This window comes from Eulemur rufifrons, chromosome 1, assembly GCF_041146395.1.
Source record: "Eulemur rufifrons isolate Redbay chromosome 1, OSU_ERuf_1, whole genome shotgun sequence".
Classification (NCBI taxonomy): domain Eukaryota; kingdom Metazoa; phylum Chordata; class Mammalia; order Primates; family Lemuridae; genus Eulemur; species Eulemur rufifrons.
Genome location: NC_090983.1, coordinates 46363463 through 46390141, shown reverse-complemented (window position 1 = coordinate 46390141; position 26679 = coordinate 46363463). Strand labels below are relative to the sequence as shown.

The 26679-nt window shown below is 35.6% G+C and overlaps 1 protein-coding gene across 10 annotated transcripts in view; it reads right to left on the bottom strand.

Moving 5' to 3' along the window:
• Positions 1-26679, bottom strand: part of PDE1A (phosphodiesterase 1A) — a 313670-nt gene that overhangs the window by 56626 nt on the left and 230365 nt on the right. For 9 of the 10 annotated variants that reach the window (XM_069470028.1, XM_069470036.1, XM_069470043.1 and 6 more), the window contains 5 exons: positions 17449-17631; positions 12086-12152; positions 7477-7593; positions 6476-6616; positions 312-412 (listed from right to left, as the gene is read on the bottom strand). In XM_069470028.1, coding sequence (XP_069326129.1) covers positions 312-412; positions 6476-6616; positions 7477-7593; positions 12086-12152; positions 17449-17631 — 609 coding nt within the window. Of the gene's footprint in view, positions 1-311; positions 413-6475; positions 6617-7476; positions 7594-12085; positions 12153-17448; positions 17632-19205; positions 19433-26679 lie in introns of those variants that run through there. The other variant, XM_069470083.1, reaches the window with a different exon arrangement.

Genomic DNA, 26679 nt, shown 5'->3' with positions numbered 1-26679 from the left:
TTGTCTCAGTGCACAGATGTGTGACTTGTGTGATGGTTCACAGTGCAAGTTCTGGACAGAAAGAAATTGTCTTACATATTTTTATGTTCCTTAAATTGCTAAATATGCCACAAAATACTGTATACAAAATTCTTGAAAAATAATAGTCGATTGACTTAAGTGTTTGCAAGTTAAAGAATTTTGTTAAAAGTCCATTAAACCTATTCTTATTAGAATCTTTATTGTTTTTTAAAGGCCTCTTAAAATAAGTAATATGCAGAAAAGTAATTTCAAAGTTTAAATTATAAAAGTTAATACTGTATTTAACTTACCTTGTCTGAATATGAAAGTTGTTTGTGGTCCCTGTATGCTCGTAATCATGAATGGCAGCAGCAAAGACCATTGCTAAAATTTCCAGTTCATTGAGCCAGTGCTAGTAAATTAAAGAAAGAATCCATCACACTTAGCAGAGCCCATCTTTTCTTTCTATGAAAAAGATTTTCGGTGTATCCAGTGTACATAATCATATAAAATTATTCCTTATTTCTTTAAAATTTTTTAAAATTTCTTCTCCTTTCACCTCCATTAATTGTGTATAATGGATGCTCCATGAGGTCAATGATTGTTTCACTGGCCTATATGTCCAAAATTTGAGATATAATCCTTGCTAATTGAAAAAGGAGTAATTTTCAATGATTTAAAAGATGAACCCTGCCTTCATTTTGAATTCATAGCCTACCAATTTGAGTCCTTATGAAATGAATTATAGTTTAGTGATTTTTTAACATATAGTTCATATGTCATTAAAATGTCTTTTAGCTCAAGTTTTGTAGAAGACCCTACTATGAGAAAATTTTCCATTTAAAAGTTGAAAATATTCACTTTACTCTTTAGAGAAACTGAACTTAATTTTTATATTTAAAGATTTAGAAGAGTTTCTGAGAATTCATTGAACTTTCTATTCATAACACATATACAACTGTGCAAGTAAACTTAAAAGTGATAAAGGAAAGAATAAATGCTTTCGCATAAAATACAGGACCATCTGTTTCATTTACATTGATCTTTCTGCTAACTGAATGATTTAACAGAATTTTTCTACATTATGAGTTCATTTAGAAATAATTAAATAGTTTATTCATCTCATCTTTTGTAAAACACTTACTGCATTGTCCAATAGGGTAACACATGTGACTATTTAAATTAAAATAAATAAAGTTAAATTCACTTTCCCAGTTACACTAGGCACATTTCACCCACTCACTAGTCACATGTGACAAGTGGCTATCATATAGAACAGCACAGATACAAAGTATTTCCATTATCACAGAAAGTTCTACTGACAGCACTGCAAGTAGATGGTACTTGATGATAGGAATGGAGAATCCAAAATGATATGGAGTTCACTCTTAGTGGTCTATACACTTAAGACAATTAAAGACCTTGCACAAAACAACAGAAAAATATCATGTAAACTATATGTGTACTTGATAAAATTTTGCTGAGTAAAGATGCAATCTGAGGGCAGCTAGAAAGGCCATTTGGTGGCAATGGATATTGCAAGAAGGATGGACAAAGATTGATAGTTAAGTGTGGAATTGAAGACAGAAGAATTTTAAATAGAAAGAGCAAATGGGGAATGATTATATTGAAATGTATTGAAATAGAAATACCAATAGTACAATTGTATTGGAGAGTCAAGTGAAGTGATATTGACAAGAGGGTGAAGAGTATGGAAAGAGTTGATGGACTACCTTAATTAAAGCTTGTGAATTTGGAATTTGGATAAAAGGCTGGAGGAACCCATTGTAGGTCCATAAGTCAAAAATGAAGGAGATGACAACTGTTGAATCTTAACAGTTGCCAAAGGTGTGGTTTCATTAATCTTTGGTCCCTTTACAGAACCTATCATGATATTTGGCACATAACAGGAACTTAATATTAGTTTGTTGAATTGAATTTCATGAATTTTGCATTAGAAAAATGTAGTAGGGAAAGAGTCTGTGGAATCAGACAATCCTGATTTTAAATCTCTTGATCCTCAGGAAAATAAGTTATTTACCCTCTCAGCTGCAGTTCCCACGAAAATGGGATTAGTGATCATTCCCCTGTGGGGTTTTAAAAGAGGTTTTAATGTATCCATTGTGCCTATCACAAATCTTGTCATGTAGTAAAATACAGAATAAATGGTATTTTACTGAATTTATTGCTTTATGTACATTGTTTACAGCATTAAATCTGGAAAATAATAGCTAGTATATATTTAGTGATTGCAATTCAAGTATAAATGCCTCACAGTTGGAAGACTGAAGCAGCAGTGATTTTCAGAACCAAAGGAAGTTGATATAACTAGCTGTTCTGTGTTTATAGATGCATTTAATTGTGAGTCATTAAAAGGAAGAAAGTGACCTTATTAAGAGCCTGTATTATAGGCTGAACTGGAACTGAGCCTCCAATGTTCCCAATGAAACTATGAAATTAAACACCATGAAATGAATAGCAGTTGAAGTTAAACTAGTTTTTGTACCCCAAGAAACGCATTGTTTTAATAAATAAGATTCTTTCTTGAAAAAATTACCTATTTTCTTAAAGTATTTCTTATTAGTTCTATTTATGGATTTGCAGATTTAACTGTGGTTTTTTTAAAAGAAGCAACATTCAGTTTCCATTATGGTAATATAAAATATAAAGTTGCAATAGTAAAAAAAAAAATTAGGAAATCAGAGATAAAATTTAATTAGAGATTAGTTCATAAATATTTAAAACTATTATCTTGCTAGCTGTCAAAATTGATTATAAATGTGTTTCTTATTTTTATTCTAATTAATCTGTGCCTCCCATAAATAATATTTTCTCTACGAATCCTTCTTATTTATTGCCACACTATGGCCTTTGTGATTAAGTTTACACTACAGACTAGTTTAGGAAGAGAGAAAAACTGAAATTTCACACTTAATTTAAAAATACATATCTATTTTATATTAGCAAAAGTAGAATTTTGAACTGATTGTTAGCTCCTTAGCTGCTGATTCATTTTATCTTGGTGTCAAATGACAGTTCTAACTCAGAATATGGATGCTTAAGTTCATAGATTTTGTAAATGATTCATGAGGACACGCCAGAGAAAATGAGGCTGAATCACATCACTCTTCCCAACTATAGTAGTGGTCAATACCAATCCAAGGTTCTTCTGATTCCTAGTGGGCAGAAATAAACGGTTAAAATGAAACGTTATGAGCAACGCAGACATTTGGTTTCATGTAGGTGTTTATTGCAACTGTAGGTTGCATTTTATTTAGAGAAATGCTCAGGTAGACTTGCTCTAAATTAGGCAGGCATCAAATTATATCATAAGGAGGTATTGACTGCCACTGACAGCATATATAATGATAACAGGTAAAAATGGGAAGGGAACTAACATGAAGTGAACACTGTAGTTAAATGGTCTCATTTAATTCTTGTAGCCATTTTATTTACCCTTTGCTAGGTAAATATTTTTATCCATATTTTGCAGATAACAAAGCTGAATCTTAAAGAAATGGATTAACATGTCAAAGGTCAGTCACATGGCTATCTAGTGGCACAGCAAGAAATCTGTCACATTCCAAAGTTTCTGTTTCTTCTATGGATCACCATAGAATTTATTACTCAAGGGAGGCAATATGCTGCACCATTCTTCTGAGATGTTTAAAGCAGATGTTTTAGCTAATTTAACTGGATATATGAATGGGTAGAAGCTAATAAAACTTTGAGACTTATGTAATTTTAATATCTGAATTACTTGGCACATGTGTGTGTGTGTTGGTGTGTGTGCCTGCGTGATGAAGTATATGTGTGTACTGTATGTATAGGGTGGGGAGAATTTCAAGTCAGAAAAATCACATTGACTTCTTAGTTCCTAGTATACTTAAAAGCATATAAGTAACATCTCTTTTAGCTTAAAATTATGGGGTTGGACACTTGTTTCTCTATTCCTTTGGATAGGCTGAAGTAGTCTGTTATGTTATCAGTATAGAAAGCTTGCATATTGTAATAATTAATTTATTTATTTGTATTAAGGTATGTGTTAATAAGTATTATGTCAGGCTTTACAAATATGATTTTATTGACTCCTCTTTGCTATTCTATGAGATGGTTTGTACTATTAGTTAAATTTTTGTGAAAAAGGAACCAAGGTAGAGAGCTAGTGAATTAGGAAGTGAAGGAGCAATCTGACTGCTTCCCAAGCCCATACTCTTTCCACTGTTCTAACAGTGTTGTATGGGAAGCCATTTACTATGTGGAACAGAATAGTGAAATAGTGCCAAATTTTCTGTAGATTGATCACAGAAAAATTGAGTCATTCCAGAGTACGGAAGACTGTTTCTGGATGTAGTCAGTGAACTACAGGTTCCAAAGAAAATAGGTTTCAAGTCATCTCTCTTTCTTCTGCTCTTAACATTAGAGAGAACACAGTGCCAGGAGCCCTCAAGTGCAAGTGTTTTCTGGCCAAGGTCCTTGGGTGATTTCATATTCAAAGACACATTTGGAGGCAGCTTGGCAGCACTCTGTAAAGCATTTGCTCTTTAGCAAATGGACTGAGTTACTGCACATCACTGTCACCAGGGCACAGGGCTACAAGTTAATCAAGTGACAAAAGGAGAGAGAAGGAGACAAACAGTGTACTAGCATGAACACTCCTCTGTGTAGTCCACTCCCAGGCTTCAAGGTGTCCCTTACGACATTAGCAAACAGAACAATGGTTTCATTGCAACCCCTTTCAGGAATGGTCCTTAAAACATCTTGCAGGTGACAGGATGCATTAGTCGCTTGACAGTGTTGGGCTGCAACTGAAGTGCTCCATAAATGTCACACTGATAGGGCCAGCCTGAAATAGCAAGGCATCAACTAAAACACCAGTGTAGGCGACCCAGTCTTTTCATGTCAAATATGAGGGGTAACAAAGGGCTGGAGAGTTTTAGCTGAATAAATATTTCTATAATGCTTTTTTGTTTCAAAGAACTAACACATTCATATGCATGAAAATTAATACTCCCCTACCATAACTTTTTCATATAGAAAAAACTTCTTAAAATAAGTTTCCAAAACCTGTCAAAACTAACCTAGTTTTGTCAAAATAGTCAATACATTTGTGAACTCATTTTGCCTTTCCTTTCACCATTTATTGTAAAATTTTTCATTATTCTTTTTGGTTGAAATGTATTTTTTTGATCCCAGACAATGCTAACGTTCTAACAGGAGGCAATGTTTGTAATGACCAAACTAGTCAATGATTAAACAGCCACTGACACATTTTTGCTAAAGGATGAATAAAATCAGAAGCAAATTTCCAAGCCAAAACTGCTAAAATAGAGGAAAGTTATATTTGGTAGTCATGGCCTTCTCCTAAAGTGACTATATGATCTTTACTAACGACTTTAACTTTCTAGGAGTCATGCCAGGCTGGGCTAGATTTCCCAGTCTTCCAGAGAAGCTGGAATAGCTGTTAGGTCCTACAATAAGTATTTCTTAAAAGTCTGAGGGTAAAGTCACATCGTGGATTTGAATTTCTCCATTTACCCACCAATATGACATATCGTATCTCTTCGATGTCACCTTCAGACCAGAGGTTCCAAAGCTGAAACAGGAGACTTTTATTTGGCTCCCCTTATACTTGTGACAAGTGAAAAAGAAATGTACTTAAGGAGAAATATATTTTAAAATGATGAAATTCTGGTTACCTCCCAGAAATGGCATATTTTTTCTCATTGCACTTCATTCGGAAAACAGTACTAGGATTAGGAAATGTCACATGGCCCACACCTCTTTGAACCCAGCTCAGTTTGGCGCCTTAAGAAGGAAGGGCTGCTCCTCATTTTTCACCCTCCGGGAGTTGTCCTGAGCTCTAAGACATGGCAGAAATTCCAAGCTGTCTCAGAGTCCCTGTCATTACTCACTATTATCCCAGGGTTTGCATTGCTGAATCTTTTATTCACCCACTCATTGATTCATTCATATTCAAAGAAGAGGAAGGAAAATTTGGAAACATTCACATGAATAATTTCCCAAAATCTCTATTAGGATTTGATTGTGATTAGCAATGCAAGTAAAAGAGAAAAAGCTACTAAGGTCAGCTTAGGAGAACATGATAAATGAGAGAAGAACACTCTAATTTTATACTGAAGACTTTTTCTCTTAGGTCCCCTTTTTAAAATTTGTTTTGGTTGATTCCTATAGAAAAAGGAATTTATAAACAAAACTGTTCTATGGTCCAAATTTTGGAAAACTAATATGTTTTCATTTGCCTCTGGCTATCTTTTTTTTCACTGAATTAAAATATTTTTTGAAAAGAGTGTATTATAATTAACTCATTAAGCCCCCCAAATCCAAAAGATTATCGCTTATAATACTTACTACTTATAATAATTCTATGGGTGTTAAATAGACAATAGGAACTTAGGGAAATGGAAGTTGATGTTTCCAAACTAACAGACTTCAGTTACAAAGACTTTCTTACCATGATACCTGTATGAAGCATTATGTAATGCACAGTTTGAGTGACATCAGCTGCATGAATCAAATTGTGATATGGATTTTTGTACTTGCTGTAACCAACTTCTAAAGCTTCTGCAAAGGCAATTAGGCAAGAAACAGGAATCTGTGGAAGAGTAATAATTATGATTATACTTTGATCAAAAGAGTGGCACTAAATCAACATGAGCACAGTGTTCAGCATGGGACATAGTGACTCAGATGCGGGCAGCAGTTTCTTTAAGTCAAATGTGGACTGTTCTGAAAAAAACACCTCATTAATATATTAGCTTTCAGTCCCAAGAAGGATTGTAACTGCCAAGTATTTTACTAAGATAGATGAAATAACAGTCTTACAATTACCACAGTCTTTAAATTTTTGTATTTTCCAAAGTCAAGTAAGAAGGCTAGTTCTTAAAAGGGTAAAAACTTCCAATTACAATTCATGAAGTCATTTTTCTATCTGTAGTACAAGGGGGTTAAAATAGATGACCTCCCTGTACTTTCTACCTCTAAAAATGCCAAGATTCTACAAGAAAATTTGAAAGTTACAAGCTGCAGACTGCTCAGAAGTCTGGATCAAATCTGTTGTTTGGATGGATCCAAATGAAGTTAATTAGAAGCTCCTTCATTTCAATTTAAGAAAAACTGCCAATAAAAGTTCATTCTGTGTTTTAGGAACGTCGAATCCCCACATGAATGTTCTGTGAATTAATCAGGGTATGTTGGTGTCTTGCTGGAGTGAAGCTATACCAACCAGCCTCATGATATCCAGGTGGCTCCATAGATATGCCAGTGAGTTCTGCAGAATGGTTCTATCAGGTGGTAAACTTGTCCCCGTAGTTCTGTGACCTACTAACTAGTAACATTCTAAATGAATTAATGACTCAATCAACTGAAAATTCACTCAGATGAAAATGCTGCATTTTCATTCTTATTCAAACAACCAATTCTAAGAGCATTTCACTTTTGTCCCATGTTGCTGACCTTGAAACGGTTGATAAGATCATATCTGGTAAACAGTTCATAAATCATAAACTTCAGACTATGTTCTCCACTTGCTTCATTTAGGGCAAATACATCAAAAGACCATTTATCGATGTCCTGTAGAAAAAAGAGTGAATACTTTAGGTGGCAATATCATATAGTTCTGTTTCTTTCCATGAAAAAGTATTCAAAAGAACAGGCAGTGTACATTCAGCAGGTCATATTTCAATTTAGCATGTCAAACTATACTTTTACCAGAGTCTGATATGGCAGGGCCACTTAGTATCTATGGGTCCACAGCCACAAAAGTGAGGCCATAATGCTTAATATAGCACCAAGATCCTCCCCTTAATCCCAAGGTTATTAAACTGATGTAATAACCTTGATAACACTATAACACTGCCTTTATCTTTAATTTCTCTCCAACTTCCTGCCATAAATTATTTTCCCAGCATGGGCCTCTTTTTAAGGTAGAATTTCTGGTTTTATGGGTGATGGCAGTTGAGGAACAGAGGGAAGATAGCCCCAATTTCTCTTCCTCGCTTACTCACCTGCTACATTGCTTGAAATTTTACCATAGGAGTTTATAATTTGGCTTAAAGTTTTGGTATCTATGTCCTCTTTTAAAATGCAAATATCACAGAGAGGTATACTACCTTTTATTATTAAAAGATATTTTATTATACACTACTTTTCACCTATTACTACTCACTCTAACTTTGGCTGACCCATTTATACTTTTCTCCAGGGAGGGGCGATGAGGGAAAGGAAGTGGGCCATTTGATTGAGGAGGAAGATAGTAATTTTGGCATTTCATGAAATTTCCTAGGGAGGCAGGCAGGCCTGTAGGGAAGCAGGAAAGTACCCCCTAATTGGGAGACGGGGCAGTGGGCAGGGATATTAAACCACTCCAGCTACCTCATGATTTTGCTTAAAAAACTCTAAGCAGGAAAGAATATACTCTGGGGACAAGAATCCCTATTCAATAAATGGTGCTGGGAGAATTGGTTAGCCACTTGTAGAAGACTGAAACAGGACCCACAGCTTTCACCTCTTACAAAAATCAAATCACGGTGGATAACAGACTTAAACCTTAGGCGTGATACAATCAGAATTCTAGAAGAAAATGTAGGAAAGACTCTTACAGACATTGGCCTAAGCAAAGAATTTATGAAGAAGACCCCCAAGGCAATCATAGCAGCAACAAAAATAAATGAATGGGACATGATTAAATTAAAAAGCTTCTGCACAGCCAAAGAAACAGTCCAGAGAATAAACAGACCACCTACAGAATGGGAAAAAATTTTTGCATACTACACATCAGATAAAGGACTGATAACAAGAATCTATTTAGAACTCAGGAAAATCAGCAAGAAAAAATCAAACAACCCTATCAAAAAGTGGGCAAATAACATGAATAGAAACTTCTCAAAAGAAGATATAAGAATGGCGAACAAACATATGAAAAAATGCTCAACATCCCTACTCATCAGAGAAATGCAAATCAAAACCACAATGAGATATCACTTAACCCCAGTGAGAATGGCCTTTATCAAAAAAACCCAAAACAACACATGTTGGCATGGGTGTGGAGAGACAGGAACACTCATACACTGCTGGTGGGACTGCAAACTAGTGCAACCCCTGTGGAAAGCATTATGGAGATATCTTAAACAGATTCAAGTAGACCTGCCATTTGATCCAGCAATCCCATTATTGGGCATATACCCAAAGGAAAAAAGGTCATTCTGTAACAAAGACACATGTACCCGAATGTTTATAGCAGCACAATTCACAATCGCAAAGATGTGGAAACAACCCAAATGCCCATCAATACATGATTGGATTAGTAAGCTGTTGTATATGTATACCATGGAATATTACCCAGCTATAAGAAATAATGGAGATACGACATCTCTGTGGTTCTCCTGGAGAGAGCTGGAACCCATTATATTAAGTGAAGTATCCCAAGAATGGAAAAACAAGCATCACATGTACTCACCAGAAAATTGGTTTCCCTGATCATCACCTAAATACACATCTGGGAACCACACGAATTGGATATCAGACTGAGGTGGGGGGTGGGGGAGGGGATGGGTGTATGCCTACACAATGAGTGCATTGCGCACCGTTTGGGGAATGGCAACGCTTGAAGGTGCTGACTCGGGAAGTGGGGGTTGGGGAAGGGAGGGATATATACCTACACCATGGGTGCAACGCGCACTATCTGGGGAACAGACATGCCTGGAGCTCTGACTTGGTGGGAAACGCGGTACATGGGCAACGTATGTAACCTGCAATTCTGTATCCCCCATAACAATAAGATGAAATAAAAAAAAAAAAGTAAAAAAAAAAAAAAACTCTAAAGAAGCACAGTAGGCAGTTCTAAAGATTAACAGAAACTGCTAGCAAGATGGCCTACTGTTTACACACACACAGCAGGACTAGTATTGAACAGTAAGTGGGCAGCCATAAAGCTATGCACTGATTTTGAATTTGAGTAGGCTCTTTTTAGGATTTTATTCAGTTAACACATTTTTATGGAGGCCAACTCTATGTGCTGTAACATGCTAAAACTAAACTGAAAATCTGATAAAACGTATTCAGTCTCTTTTTAAAAATACTTCCCTTGAAAAATAATAGTAACAGCTTCAAGTGCTATTTTTAATCACTTGGAAACAAAGACCAATGAAATATTTTTTGGTTTGCTTATATGCTGTTATTAAATTCCTTGCATTTGGCCCTAATTTGATCCCCAAACACTTGCTTTATCTCTTTGTAAATTAAAAATCTTTAAAAGTTCTGCTAGAAGGCATTTTACCACGAAGAAATCTCAAAGGAGGCCAACAAATCTTTTATCAAATTCCAAAGCTAACATAGAAGAGTTAGTTCAGAATCTTAGAAGGCTGCTATTTATATTTATAGTTCCAAATAGGGGGTTCTCACTGAATAAAAGGTTAATTCTCCATTTCTTGGGAATTTTTATAAACAACGATGATTTACATTTGTAAACTACTGCAGATGCCTGGCTTTTAGGTCATCAGAGTGAGAACAAACAAGACAAGGAGGTTTCTCAGAGAATAAGAATTATTTAACTAAAACATTTTTTACTTGGTGATATTGCGTCCTGCAACATGTTAGTTCATATGTTTTTACTACACTACATTTTAGAAAAACTATTACATTCTCTCATACTACAGTATTTTGTCATTTGGTTGTTTTTAAGCAAAGATTCTCCAAATAAACAAAATAAAAATAAGTAATTTTCTTGCCCATGGTTGAGGAAATAATAGAGTAGGCAAAATTTCTCAAGAACTGAGGAGTAATTAGTATCCTCTCAATGTGACATTCCAGTTATATTCTTGTCTTTATTACAAATTGAATATCCCTTATCTGAAGTGCTTGGGACTAGAGGTGTTTTGGATTTCAGATTTTCTTCAGATTTTGGAGTATTTGCATTATGTACTTACTGTTTGAACATTCCTAATTCAAAAATCTGTAATTTGAAATGCTCCAATGAGCATTTTTTTTTTGAGCACCATGTTAGCAGTGCTCCAAAAGTTTTGGAATTTGGAACATTTTGGATCTTAGATTTTCAGATTAGGGGTATTCAACATGTATAGTTTAAGAAATATAAATATAAAAAAGCATCCAAGAAAAATGAACTACTTTTTTAAATTAAAAGAAAAAACCTTTAAAATTTAATATGCAGCAGAGAAAAAACAAATGCAAAGATGCTTAAAAGAAAATTTTTTAAAAAGCAATACAAATTTAAAATAGGAAAGGAATATAATAAATCAGAAATAAAGCAACCCAAGATCTTCTGTTGCCAGTATCCTTTAAATTCTTGATGAATGCAAGAAAACCACTATGAAGCTTTTTAGGAGATAAGATTAAATTTCTCCAACCAAATTAGGTGATAAGAAATTTAAAAGGATGAGCCTACAAAATGCCTCTGTAGAAATAACATTTAGGAACAATGCACACACACACACACACACACACACAAGTGAGCCAGTAACTTTTCTCATTTCAGAGTTTCAACTCTGGTTATTTCTAACAATGTAGTTAGAATAGGGCAGCCACCAGAAAAGCCAAAGATAAGAGAGATGAACTTCTTTTTTCTCTTTCTTAATTTTATCTCATATTTTACATTTTTTCAGACTTAAAATTATAAATAATTTTCTTCTATATAAGTTTTTTGTTTTTTTAAAACATAGATGTTGACTAAAACATCTTTTGATAATGCATTTAACTCTTCTATAATATATTCATAACAAAATACATACATTTTGATAAGTACTAGCACCAGCTCAAAATGGAATTCAAGATCCACCTAAATAAAGCATGAAGAAAAAAAAAAATCACACGTGTGTGTGCACACACACACATATATACATTGACATAGTTTGTTAGTGTAAATCAATCATCATTTAAGTCTATAATGAATCATGATTTGGAACACAGTACGTTTTGTAAATGGTTAGAATATTTTTTATATTCCAATATGTAGGCAGCAGTAAAGACCTATTCTCTTCTCCCAATCATTTTAAGAAGATTTTTTTTAAATGACTATTTTATAAAATTAAAATAATTGGAATTATTTCACCTTTATTGTTACTATGACAGCTGCTGGATATGCCAAACCAACCAGGTGAAAGGATTTTCTGTACATCCTAAAAAAGACAAAAATAAGTGTTCATATAAAAATCATTTACTCAAAGTTTTCAGATATTTCTTCAATATGAGGGAAAAGATTATTTTTGACTTGTTCACCTTTTACCATTAGTTACACACTCCCTTTATAGGAACAATGATAATGATAGCCACAGTTTACTAAGCATCTACAATGTGACAGATGTTAATAGTATTTTGTCTACAAACAACCACTCTATAAAGTTGACATGATTTTAGTTACATATCAAATATCCTTTCCTAAACTTTATCTTATTACAAGATGGAGTGTACTTTGGATATGCATTAACAACACTTTCTAACATGCCACCATATCCATGACAGTAGAATATTCTTATTTTGTCTCCATTTATGTGCCAAAATTTTTAGTCTAGAAGCTGAATGTCATTAAAATATTTCCTTTATAGCTTTTTTTAAAAAATGGAAATTACAGGAGGGAATATGTAGTATCATCATAATTTACACAGCTTTTTTTTTAGTTAATAATATTGGGGGAAATCATACTGGCAAAAATTTCTCAGGTTTGTTCAAATCATCATTCAATATTATTTATGAAAGATAATTTAGAGAGAAAACAAAGTTCTTTCCATTTCCATAATAGTATCAATAACAAAAGTATTTTTAATTAATCAATAATTTGTTTTTTCATCTTCTGATGGGCAATCAAAATGACATAAACCAAATATAAGAACCTCCTCTATGGGTTCATGTGAGAATAGAATCAACATGGTATTCGAATGCATAAAAATAGCAGTAGGCTTCTATTCAGGACTCTGAAAAATACATGTTTCCTCCACAAGTCTTGGGAAGAAAGAACTCAACTGATTATTAATTATGTCCCTTCATTCTTACATCAAGTTAGTCCACAACAAGCTGCATTCCTTGGCTATATTGCTGTAGCTTCTCACCCTCCCAAACACCTGGACAATACCATATTTTAATTAAATATAATGATAAATATGGTCAATATAAGAAACAGTCATGTGGAAAATATTCTGTGTCTTTTATAAAACTTCTATGGAAGATACTAACCTTTTTGATTTGATGTGCCTTATATTAAGAATTCATGGGACACATTACTTAGTTTCTATGTAAAAGCCATCATTTTTTTAAAGATAATGAAAGCCAAGTAATTCATCATGTTTTCCTTTTTAATCTTGACTTCTTGGAAGCTCAGAATTAAAATACTATATTTAATTATATCTCTAACTTAGGCTTTCTTGATAAAGTATCTCCCCATTTTATTCCAGAGACCTTATTACTTTATTTTCATGCTTCCACTTTATGTTTATTTTAAATGACCATAAATCATCTTTGAATGTGGGGGACCAGGAATAATAAAAAAATCCTTATCCAGGCCGGGCGCGGTGGCTCACGCCTGTAATCCTAGCACTCTGGGAGGCCGAGGCGGGTGGATCGCTCGAGGTCAGGAGTTCGAGACCAGCCTGAGCAAGAGCGAGACCTCGTCTCTACTAAAAAATAGAAAGAAATTATCTGGCCAACTAAAAATATATATAGAAAAAATTAGCCGGGCATGGTGGCGCATGCCTGTAGTCCCAGCTACTTGGGAGGCTGAGGCAGTAGGATCACTTAAGCCCAGGAGTTTGAGGTTGCTGTGAGCTAGGCTGACGCCACGGCACTCACTCTAGCCCAGGCAACAGAGTGAGACTCTGTCTCAAAAAAAAGAAAAAAAAGAAAAAAAAAAAAAAATCCTTATCCTCTATTTCTATTAAAAGATCTCAGAAGAGTTTATAAATAAACACACTTATATTAATTATTCCATTGAGATAGGCATAATTATTCTAATTTTGCAGACCAAGGAAACTAATCACACTTCAAAACATCTAGAAAATAATTACTGTCAATGATGCTAGTTTTTTTTTTTTTAAAGAAATAGTTTTTTCTATTTTTCTAGTCATTGTTAGTAAAAAATAGAAGTACAGGGTAAACGGAAGGATGATGAACAGAGAAAAGAGTCAATATAAAAATCAATCAGGAATAAGAAACTTTAAAATTTAACATTAAATCAGTTCGACTTCATGGCACAGGGAAGCAGTATGATGTAGCAAAGAAAACACATTCTCTGAATCACAAGTTAGATACTTACTAGCTGTCTGACCTTTGGAAAGCTATTTAATGTCACTCACTTGTAAAATGAGAATAATAAGCTTTCTGTGAAGAGTAAATGATATAAATGCCTAGCATAATATCATAAATATTCAGTGCAAGATAGCCATTATTATTATTAGTATAACTATTCTCATTACCCTGCAGCCAATACCCTTGGTTCTGACTCTATCAGAGCTCCCTGGGCTCAGTGGGAACTCGGGTGCTATTGAGTTTCTTAGACTTGGAGTAGGCTGAGAAATGAATACCAACATACTTTCTCATTATATGGAATGTAAAAAAAGACAAAGAGGATTATCCTTCCAAAGAGACAGAGAAAACTTCTCATTATCACACTTTTTTAATCCTGCAATCAGGAATAGAATTCTAGGATAGAAAATTAAGATGGAAAATTAAGATAAATCATCCTGGAATCAGAATGAGTGTGGGAGAAACCTTAATACAATTGGCTCACACTTTAGTAAATAGGTGATATATTAGGAGTCACTGAAAAAGGATAATGAATTTTCTGGGCTCCTAGAGGAAGTGAAAGTCCTATTGGAAATATGGTGGATTACTTTATAAAGGTTTTACAATAATTACAAAATAGAATTAAAAAACTTAAAAAAAAACAAACCAAAAAACTATCCTGTATCAGTCACTGTGCTAGGCAACAGATTATGTAGTGGAGGGCAAGGAAAATATAGTTGCTGCTTTCACAGTGCTTATTCCAATGGTTAAAAAGGGATTTAAAAAAATAAGAAACCATTTAGAATTATGGACAGGGATAAGTGCTATGAGGCAAACCACTGGTTGAGGGTAGCAGTAGTGAGGAACAGTACACAGAGTGATCAAAGAAGGCCTCTGGAAAGGTAAAAAGGGCCAGCTGTGTTGAAGGGTGGAGAGAATCATTTCTGACAGAGAGAATAGTAGGATCAATAGGTCCAAGGCAGGACAGTTTAGAAATATTCTTGGAATTGAAGTCAGATTGGTAAATATTCAGTCAAGGATGATGGTAGAATCAGATGAGGTTAGAAAGAAAAAAGGGCCCTTACCAAGCAAGGCCTGCTTACCAGGTGAAAAATGGGAAATCACCAGATGGTTTGCAGCTTAAGAGTGACAAGAACAAATTTGTATTTTCAAACATCACTGTAGAATGACTTGTCTGGAGAGGGTACGTGAGGAGGAAAGGAGCCAGTTAGAAAGCCACTGTCATATTTCTGATAGCAGATAGATGATGGAGGCTTAGACTGTGGGCATAATCAGGATACTTTGGGATAGGTAATCACCAGGACTTGCTAAGGTATCGAATCTCAGGAGGGGATGCTTGAGAGAGGAAGCAACAAGACTTCAAAAAGACTTTTAACTTTCAGGATTGAAGATGATTATTTTTGAAAATTCACAGTAAACATGTCTTGCTATTTTTAAGCATTTACTAATGGGATTCAATAGTGATAAAAGAAATATTTCATTTCCATGTGTCCTTAGTACTTTAATTTCTTCAAGACTGCTTACTAATTTAGCTACCTTAAGTACATTTTGGTATTTTAATAGGCTATTAAATAAAATTTGGTTTATGCAGCATATAAAAAAAGGAAATTTAGCATGTCAATATATTTTATAGAATTCTTCTTAACCTTAGTTTGAGTGGAAATGGAAATTCAATTGATTTGCCTCAACAGTTCACTTTTTTTTTTTTCAGGCTGCCAAGTACTTCAATTTGTTTTAAACAAACAAGACAAAATATACATTCATTTAGCAAATCAAACATACTGTCATGTTTTATCTGTGATTCCCTCACTGCCTTTCTGAAATACTATTTAGATATTTTTACTTTGATGCTATGGACAAGCAATAACTGTCACAGTTGCCTAAGTTGTTTTAATAAATAGTAATATGGTTATAGAAATTCTTTCTCTTCTGCCTCCTTGCCTCAGACTTCTGGTTCCAGCTAGTGGACTTGGGACAAGTTTATGCACTTACGGGGATGGTGTCACATCACCTAATTAATCAGACCATTTATTATGAGGATTTCTAAAATCTAAGCCAATTAGATATGGTTAAGAAATAATGCAAAAGAATTTGAAAATCGCTCAGTGGATGCTATTTTGGGTGAAACAGGCACATGCCAAGATATGAGAAGCTTTATGTGCTGTGGTTATAATATATCTTTAAATTGCATAGTATATTTCTTGCAACGCATTCTCACTTTTAGAAACCCAAGTGTGCTTTCCATTGTTCCTTTAGCAGAGAGTAATTACAGTTTGTAATGCTTATTAGAGGTAATGCTGAGAGATATCAGAAGATAAAAAGTAATGTGATCGCTCTCAAATTTAATTTTAAGTATAGCAAAGAAAGTTTCTCTGTTCCTCAATTTTATTATTTTCAAAATATTAAAACAATATTTTATATACAATTTAATATATTTTTTTAATCTACAGGATTTCTGATAACTGCTTTTCAATTTTGTCAGATATAACATGTTTGTTTTGGGTCAGTCTTTTGTAGTTTTAGTTCTGAAACATCTTGTTTCCCAGACACATGAATAAGCTGTGTTTCTTAAGGGTTAAGAGAATATAAAATTGGGTCATATTAACACATGCTTCATATTGGAAACTCTGGTGATTTGACTTCATGTTTCTAGGGGCCATCAAATACCCCTTGCTTCAGTGACAGAAATGTTAAAAAAAACTCCTCAAAAGTGAACATGAGAGACATTTTTCCCCTTGATGGAAAGATGGGAAGAGAATGGTCTTTTGTCTTTAAGGCAAAGAAAGGCCTGCTTGCTTTTTATATGTAGATTGTCACCTAGTATAGAATATATTTTATGAGATATTACATTTTATTTAGGTAAAATTAGTTGTATAACATACAAAGATGTTAGAATTGATTTTAAACAGTTATTCACAATGGTTTGTTTGAGGAGAATGATCATTCAAAAGTCTTTGCTTTTAATATTCATGTCAACTTAAAACAAATAAAAAGAATAGATCCAAGACAAGGTTTTTTTTTATAGGTAAGTTCATCATAAAGTCCTAAATTTGTTCATTCTAGTAAAGATTGTGGGTTTCCTCAATACGTAAAATATAGGACTCTCATAACTTTGATATAGTGAACACATTTGCTGCCTTTCCAATTTTATTGTCTTGAGATACCAATGATTTCACTTACCTTTCCACAAAAATTCCAGCTTGAACAGCATGTACAATGCTCCGAAATTTTGGTTTTTCCTCGGGTTTCTTTTTTGTCATCCCCATTTTCCGGGTAAAGGTAGAAGCCAACCAGTCTCGGACTTCTGATGGGACTGCATCGGACTGAATGTCACAGAGCTCATCGTCCGTATCCAGCAGCCTTCTACAAAAATTTATGCAGATTAAAGATTAGAAAAAAGTGAAGGAAAACTAATAATAAAAAAATAAGCATTGCAATGGGATTTAAAATATAGCCAATTACTCCCTTATTATTCCTTAATAGGAACTAGTTAAAGAAAGAAAAAAACTGTGATAACATTTGAAAAACTCTTAATTTCTCAAATTGATCACCTTTTGAAGGCAAGAACTAATAGACTTAAGCATTTGCAGTTTTCAGTACAATGATACCAGTCTAGAGGTATCAATTGTTAGTATCATTAATATACTAGTCTAGTAATGAATAAAACTAAGAAAAGATGGGGAAGAGAATCCATAAACACATGTCTGCTACTAAAAGAAGCAATTCAAGTAGAAGGACAAAAGGAAATTGAATCTATAATAGCTGTTACATATCTAATAATCTTATATACATAATACGGATAGTACATTCTATTTGAATGAGGCTTTGGAATTTACAAAAGTTATTCACAGATGCTATTTTATTAGACAAGTATTTCTGAATTTTAGGAAAATAATAATTTAAGTACTCTAAAAGATAATCATTCTGATATTAACATTGAAGATTTAAAAAGTTAAAAGATGAAAACACTTGGAGATAAATGGATTATTTCAAAAGCTCATTTCAGGTGACCAAGCCTGTTTAAGTGGAAGAGACATCTCCAGTTCAGAGAAAATGCTGACTTGAGGGTGGAGAGCTGATGGGTTTAGAACTGCTGGACAAGGAAATCAACCTAGGAGTGAGGCAGTGAACAGGAACCGGAACCACCATCACACTCCTGTAAAAACCCCAGGTAGACTGGACTGACCAGTAGTAACAGCCGCCATTAAAGCAGGAAAGGAAACATCCTTATTTTACAGCCACTCAGTTTCAGTAATCAAGAATTTCCTAAAGGTCTGAACTGGCAAGATCCTGTGAAAGGTTCCCCACCAAATGCCAAAATGGCTTTCTAGAGCTGTCAAGCTTTGCCTCCAGGAAGAACACAGGCCAGGTCTGCTTGTCATTTGAGAGTCGTTCTTTCCTTGTCAGTGCACCAATTCAAGAACTCAGAGCTCTTTTTGGCATACTTTAGCTTTGATCTGTGGGTTTCATTTGCAATGGTAAATCTCTTTGCACAGAATGAGGCCTAAGGATTATGAGCCAATGCAGGGAAGGTAGCCAGTGGTAGCTGCCCATAAAGCCTTAGGGAGAAGTCACAGGCCATCTCAAGAAGGCAGGAACAAAACAAAATGGCAAAAAACAGGAGGCCCAACCAAAGCACTCAATAAGACCAAGACCAAAGAGAGTCTCAAAAGATAATATGCAGAAGAATAAATCTTAATGTTCCTTTAAAATTTAAAGTTTAAATGACTTCCCATATGTTCTGCTGTTTTTTATACACATGCAGAAGACAGTCATTTAAAAATATTTACTTTTTGTGGTATTAAGCATGAATGCATTTATGAGATAACTTATAGAAAATAAACATAACTTAAATGCTGGAGTTACAAAGCTAAATGTATACATATGAAGATAAAAAAGATTTACAGAGTTGGATGTTAATACTGTTTAATACTTACTGTATAATACTTTTAACTTTCGTTTGGGTCTTAGATTTTGATACTTTTGGTTTACCCTTACAACACTGAAATAGAAAATTAAAGCACAATATATTTTTTTCCTTTTTGTTCATTTTAAATTAGATTCCTTAGCCCATTTCAGCAAGTTACTAAACTACATGGCTTGAAAATGTCACTACTTTAAAGATGATGCCATATCTATCACTCTTATGCAGTGATCAAATAAAACTACAGAGCAGGACAATTGGACTAAGAATCATTGTGGTGTAATCCTGTGATGTCACCATGTTCCAAGCATTCCACTGCTGCCTTGTTTTATCAGCAAATCTGAGTAGAATGACAGACACGTGGTCATGGTTGCCAACTGCTCCACAGCAAATTTGATGTTGATAATTTAAGGGCATATGTCCTAAATGCATAAATTATCCAAGACAGATCATCAAACCTGACAAAATCAGCACACGGAAATGATGGTTCACATAGAGGTATGCTACTCAGGAGACTAGCAATTCTTAGTCAGGATGTATGAGGTCATTTATTGAGAAGGAAAGAGCATATAATCTCAGGGGGAAACAATGATATGGATTAATTAGTGGATAGGAATAAAAGAAGAGAGTGTGTAAGGATAAAAGCATGAAATATGCTATTGTATAACTTAAAAGGGGAATCTTGAAAAAGCAACAAATACCTCTGTGATGTTTAATTTTATGTGTCAACTTGGCTAGGCTATGGTGCCCCATTGTTTGGTCAAACACGGGTCTACTTTCTTTGTTGTGAAAGTATTTTTTAGATGTGATTAACATTTAAATCAATAGACTTTGAGTAGAGCAGATTACTCTCCAAAATATGGGGTGGGCTTCATCCAATCAGTTGAAGGCCTTAAGAAAAGAGGTCTCCCAAAGAGGAAGGAATTCTGCTTCCAGACTGCATTTGGACTCAAGACTGAGACATTGACTCTTGCCAGAATTTTCAGCCTGCCAGTCTGCCTTGCAGATTTCAGACTTGCCAGCCCCAATAAACACATGATCCAATTCCTTAAAATAAATCTCTTTCTCTCTCAATTTCTGTGTGTTTGTGTACGTGCGTGCGTGTGTGTGTATGTGTCCTATTCGTTTGGACAAGAAAGACTATTTCCACTCACTTATGAACACTCTGTGGTAACTACCAGTATGGATTATAAATAAGATAGAAGATAAAAGCTCAGCTTTGCATTAATATTCATTTAATAGAGCATATCAATTCTATTTCTGGTACCAAAATTCTATTTGCAATTGACTAAACACCATACTATGTAGACATTGCAAAATTGTCAACTTATGGAGTGATTACAAATTGAAAAAGTTAGAATGGTCCCCTCTCATATAGAACTTGTATTCTAAAAGAAAGAGACTAAAAAGAAATAGGGAGGGTGATATAATGAGATTAATTATGACAGGAAACACTACTTTGGACCCAAGGAATAAGAAAGTTAAGACCTGAGGAATAAGAAAGAATTAGATATAGGAAAGGTTGGGGGAAGGACATCCCAGACAGAGAGAAAAGCAAGTGCAAAGGCTCCGACGTAGGATCAGTATTGATGTGTCTGAGGAACAGAAGGGAGGTGACAGAAATACGTAGCTACAGGTCTACTTCTCAAAGATTCTTCTCTGCTCTACAGCACAGTTGCAAAAGTGGCCTATGAGGACCTTCATCCTCCTGTGTATCCATCTCTGCCACTCCAGCGTGTGAAAGGGGGAAACCTCCAGAGCCAGGCAACACACCTTGACCTTTTTGTTTGGGGCAAGGAGTTTCTGTTTTTTCCTTTTAGAATGAGTATCCTTTTCTAGAGGACTCTGCATTCTGCTCTCCCTACCTGAGATCCACAATCTTGGAGCACCTTCTTCATTTAAAAAAAAAATCAATAGTTTTTTTTTTAGAGCAATTTTATGCTTACAGAAAAATTGAATGGATAGTACAGAGAGTTTGCATACATCTCATCTCTACCCCTACCTCCATAGTTTACCTCATTATTGACAATTTGTGTCACTATGGTATATTTATTTCAATTGATGAGCCAGTGTTGATACATGATTAATTAAAGTCCATAGTTTACATTAGGGATCACTCATTGTGTTGTACATTCTGTGGATTTTGACCAATATATAATGACATGCATGTATCCACCACTATAGTATCAGACAGAGTAGTTCTACTGCCCTAAAAAATCCCTGTGCTTCACCTACTCATCCCTCCTACCTTCCCTACTTCCCAGTCCCTGGCAACCACTGATATTTTTACTGTCTCCATAGTTTTGCCTTTTCCAGACTGTCACATACTTGGAATCACATAGTAAAAGGCTACAACTTTTCAGATTGGCGTATTTCACTTAGTAATATGCATTTAAGTTTTCTCCATATCCTTCCATGGATTAATAGCGCATTTCTTTTTATTGTCTATGCATTCTACTGTTGAAAGACATCACGGTTTCTTTCAAGATTTGGCAATTATGAATAAAGCACATTTGTGTGCAGGTTTGTCCAACACATTTCAGTAAATGCCAAGGAACACAATGGCCGGGTGGTAATAATAAGGGTGTGCTTAGTTTTGTAAAAAACTGCCAAACTGTTGTCCAAAGTGGCTGCACCATTTTGCATCCCCACTAGCCGCGAATGAGTGAGAGGCCAGGCCACACCATCTCCTGCCTGACTGACTGCAGTGCCTCCTAACTGCTCTCCCAGCTCTTGTTCCTGAGCCTGTCAGTCTCTTCTTCCCTCTGCAGCCCGAATGCCTCTTTTAAAGTGTAAGTCAGACTATGTCAATGCCTAATTCATAACACCCCACATAAGTCATCCCAAGCTAAGTCTCCAACTTCCCCCACTTAAACAATACCCTTTATTCATTTTGCTGTAGCGACACTGGCCTTCTTGCTGTATGCAAAGCTGCCAAGCTTTCTGCTTCTTCAGGGTCTGTGCACTTGCTGTCCCCTGCTTAGAATCTCTTACTCAACATATTTGTGTGGATCTTTTCCTCACTGCATTTAAGTAGAGAGGGCTTCCCTGCACCCCCCACCAAGTAGGAAACACTCTTACTCTTTTTATCATCCTGCCATAGTCTTGCTCTTAGCACTTACCACTGCTTGATGTCATACCATACGTTCACTAGCTTGTTTATTCATTTTATGCTTACAATCTAGTGACCTGGACTGTAAAGACCTTGAGAGCAGAGGGTTGCTCTGTTTTTGTGTGCTGCAGCACCTAAAATTGTGGGTGGCACAGAGTAGGGGCTCAATCTATATCCATTGGATGACTAGAAAATGTGTAGAAATATTTACACTAAACTATTATAACTGATTACCTTTGGGGAGTGGAATGAGGAGGGAAATGGTAGAAGTTTTAGTCTAGAATCCCGTATTATTTGACTGATAAGCAGCATCAGCTTGGAGGTAAATGCACTCATCTCCTTTGTTGCCTTTAGGTTAATTTTACCTTGCATAATCACTTTACAATATTTTGAAACAAATTGTGAAGAAACATGTATTTTTGGCATGGGAAAGACATTAAACATTTTTGATAGCATTTTTTAATAAAGTCACAGGAAAGAAAATTTTAAAAAATTGTATGTACTGTTTCCATGCTTATAGCCAAGGAACTCAGCATGTCTCTTAAATATCAATTCTTTCATGCTCATTTATCAAGTAGAGAATGATAAGAAATAAAAAATGAAGACATAAACAACTTGTAGGAGGTTCATTAATTATTGAAGTTTAGAGAGAAGACAGGAGGATAAAACCTAAACAATTCAAAAAATAAACTAATAAACCTAATGGCACATACTTCTCCCTACTCTCCTCCATCTCTTCTTTCCTATTCATTTTCCCTTTCCCGAGCATCTACCTTGTACTCTGTGTCTTCCTCCCTCTGAGCACAAGAGGCTCCTCTAGTTTTATTTGACCATGCTAGACAGGGCAGGACAAAAACTATAACATAGTGTGGAATGATAATCCGGAACTTTTCATAAAGAATTATCATAAATAATTTTCTTATACATATATCTAAGATATGAAGATATCTGAATACTTATGCAAGATTATGTCCCATGTAAAACATAGAAGACTGCATTTTGTCCCCGTTTCATTTTTGAAAAAAATGTGGGCAAGTAGGATGACAAAATGGAATCTCAAATATTATAATTAATTTTGCTTTACAAACATCAAACAGCTTGATTGGTCTTCATCCTCGTGTTAGGGGGCAGACTGGGCATAATTGCTGACACAGTGAATGCCCTTGTAAAATGAAGACTTTGTGTTTAAGAAACCTACAGCATGAAAGAATAATCATTGGTGCATTTTTCTTAGGAATTCTTAAAATACATTCTACAGAAAAGAAATGATAAGGAGTATATGTGTAAAATGTTATCACTGTTGATCTCCGAACATGCTTTCACTGGTGTTTAATATGACTTTTTTTTAATCCCAATGGAGTCAATAAAGCATAAAGTGAGGGGTTCCTGAACCCTGGCTGGGTGCTCTCGGGGGCTGCAGAGCTGTGAAAACTGACCCAGTCCACGATCAACTGATACTTGAGAGCTATTTATACTCCAGATTTTCTCTTGAAATTAGATACACAACTCCCAAAGGGCTTACATTTTGAACTAGACAGTTTTCAGGGAAGGGAAGTAAAGAAGGAGGCGGCCGCGGAAGAAGAGGTCATGGGATTTTGACTCTTACAATGGTATTTCAGTGAAAATATTTCTGTCCACAGTGGACTCTTAGACAATGGTTATACCCGTGTACCCGCATGGTTGTTTCCAGGCAAATGGTGCCCACAATTACACCTCTTAAGTATTAAAATTCAAGTGCTGGATGCAATTAGGAGAAACTGGTTTCTCAAGTGTGAAATTTTCTTTTCCTATTTTACTATTCTTATAAAGGACACTTTTCACCAAATAACTAATTCATTCAGTTCTGTCCGTAACATTTGATGAGCCCAGGACAGGAGCACATTTCTTCCAAATACTATATAACTAAATATTTTAAAGTTGTATATCAGGTGAACGAACTGTTATATGTTCTATCCTTCTACCTTTTAATAAGTTTCATAAAACGCCGACAAGTTGGGTTTGAATTAAGAATTCTCAACTCCCTGTATGGCAGGGCTGGGCCAGCTGGCCGCAGCTTCCCCTACACCCACCTACTGCTCAGGCCCTCACTGTATAGGCCTCACACAGAAGCAGGTGGACACTGTAGCCCCCAAGTATAATCTCCATCAACCAGCCTAGCCTTGAAAGCAGTTGCTTCTTGGCCATTCTTTGGAGTGAAAGTGAACAAACAGCAATAGTGTCCTGGGCCCCTTCGGAAGGAAAGACCTAAGAATGATGCTCATTAAGACTAAGGAGACAGGCTTGCAGACCTTTGGGCAGAGCTTTCTGGGGGCTCAGTGCCCAAACTATGGTAGGGGAACACACTGGGCATCAGGGCAGGGGATTCCAGGGTCCTGGAACCTGGAAGGGGAAGAAAGTCAGGGGCTCCAGGTTCTTCTTGGTCTTGGAGACCTATCACCCCATGGGGAGGGGCACCAACAAAAAAGGCCTTTGTTGGGCACTTTGAGGTGGGGGGGTAGTATCCAAGGAAGTGATTTTGGTTTCACTGACCTGGGGCTAAGGGTGGTACTGAACTCATATGTTGCAAGCAGCCTCCAATGGAAGCCCTTCCAGGAGAGCTGGGGGAATAAGGAGAGGTTGATCTTTCTGCAGTATGGATATTCTTTTGGGGTAAGTGGTTTCCTCATAGGAGAGTCCTTTAGGGATATTTCTTAGATTAACACATGTCTGTATTCTGAGCTGCCTAGACCCTTCCCCCCAACCCAACCCACCCCACAAAAAGCAAAAACACAAAACAAAACCCTAAAGGTGATACTAGTCCTTCACTCAGGCTTCAGAACTATTTGAAGATAGATACAGATGATAATGCCAGCTAACTTTATTGCTTTCTTACCATAAACCAGGCAAGGAGCCAAGCTTTAGCTCACTTAATCCTCACGATACCACCATGAGGAAGATCTAATTATTATTATTATTATCAGTATTTTATTGATAAATAAATTGAGGCACAGACATCTTGAGTGATTTGCTCAAAGTCACACAACCAGGAGAGGCCATGCCACAGTTTGACTCACGTCTGACAGTTTCAGACAGAGTTCTTAACTGCTGAGTTATCCTCCATCTCAAATGCATGCTTTCTTACTAAAAACGTGCAAACTACCTTCACATTTGGTCAATAATGTCAGTAATCATTATTCGGCATCTCATCTCTACCTTGAAATTTAGAGTTAAAAATAATTAACCTTAAAAGCTTTTGAAACTGGGTGCAGTGGTGCATGCTTGTAATCCCAGCTACTCAGGACTCCAAGGTGGGAGGATCACTTGAGCCCAGGAGGTCAGGACCAGCCTGGGGAATATAGCAAGACACTGTCTCTTACAAAAAAAAAAAAAAAGGAAAAAAATCTTAAAGGAGTTTGGTCCACCAGGGAATTTTTGGTTGAAGGATGCTTAAATTTATTTTCCAGAGCTGGTATGTTCAATCACTTTCTCATAAGAAATATATATGGATGGCAATATTCATGGTACTTTGAAGTACAATAAATTAAATGTCAGGATGCAAAAAGGTAATTTATTTGAAATGCCATAGCTACTTGTCAGTAACCTGCTTCCTGAATGCTAAATACATTTAAATTATTTCTTTCAGGCCACCCCTGAGAAGCATGTTTATTTATTTATTATTTATTCCCTATCTTCTTCCAAAAAGAATTTTAAATGGCAGGCTCACAAATATTTATCTTAACAGGTTTTTTTTTTTTCAGCAGTTTCCTTTTTCTATCAACCTGACAGCTTTGTTCAATGTTCACTCTGGTTTTGTTAGTCTCTCTTTTTTTAAAACTGTGAGATGACCATTGTATATGAGTGACTATGAAGACTGAATATTTGAGTGGAGAAGTTAGTTATGCTGACCTTAGCTCAATTTCCCTAGAGGCAAATCTTGGCTGAAATGAGGTCAACTAAGGACAGTGCTGAAGTCAAAACCTAAGGAGGGTTTTGGGCCTCCTCTGTGCCCACCAGAGGAATCAGAGGCTGAGGCAGAGGAGATTCTGCCCCTAGGACTAGCAGGAAGGGCCAAGGAATGTTGAGGGGAAGGTTCTGAGAAGGAATCAAGTTGCTTAGAAAGCTGGGATCAAAATTATATTTTTGGAGTCAGTTGGGGACGGAAATGGGGATAATGGGTGCGGCAGAAAACTGCCCTAGGCCTCGCAGATGACTGTTGGCTTCCCACCAGGAAGTCCTCTTGGCTCAAAAATATCTTTGAAAATGTTCCATTAGGCACAAAGCCTAATGTTCCACTAATTACAAAATATTTGATTAATAAGCATCCTCTGTAGTTAGGAAAATGGCCTCTGGAGTCAGACTCCTGGCTTCATCACCTATTAGCTATGTAGTCTTAGAA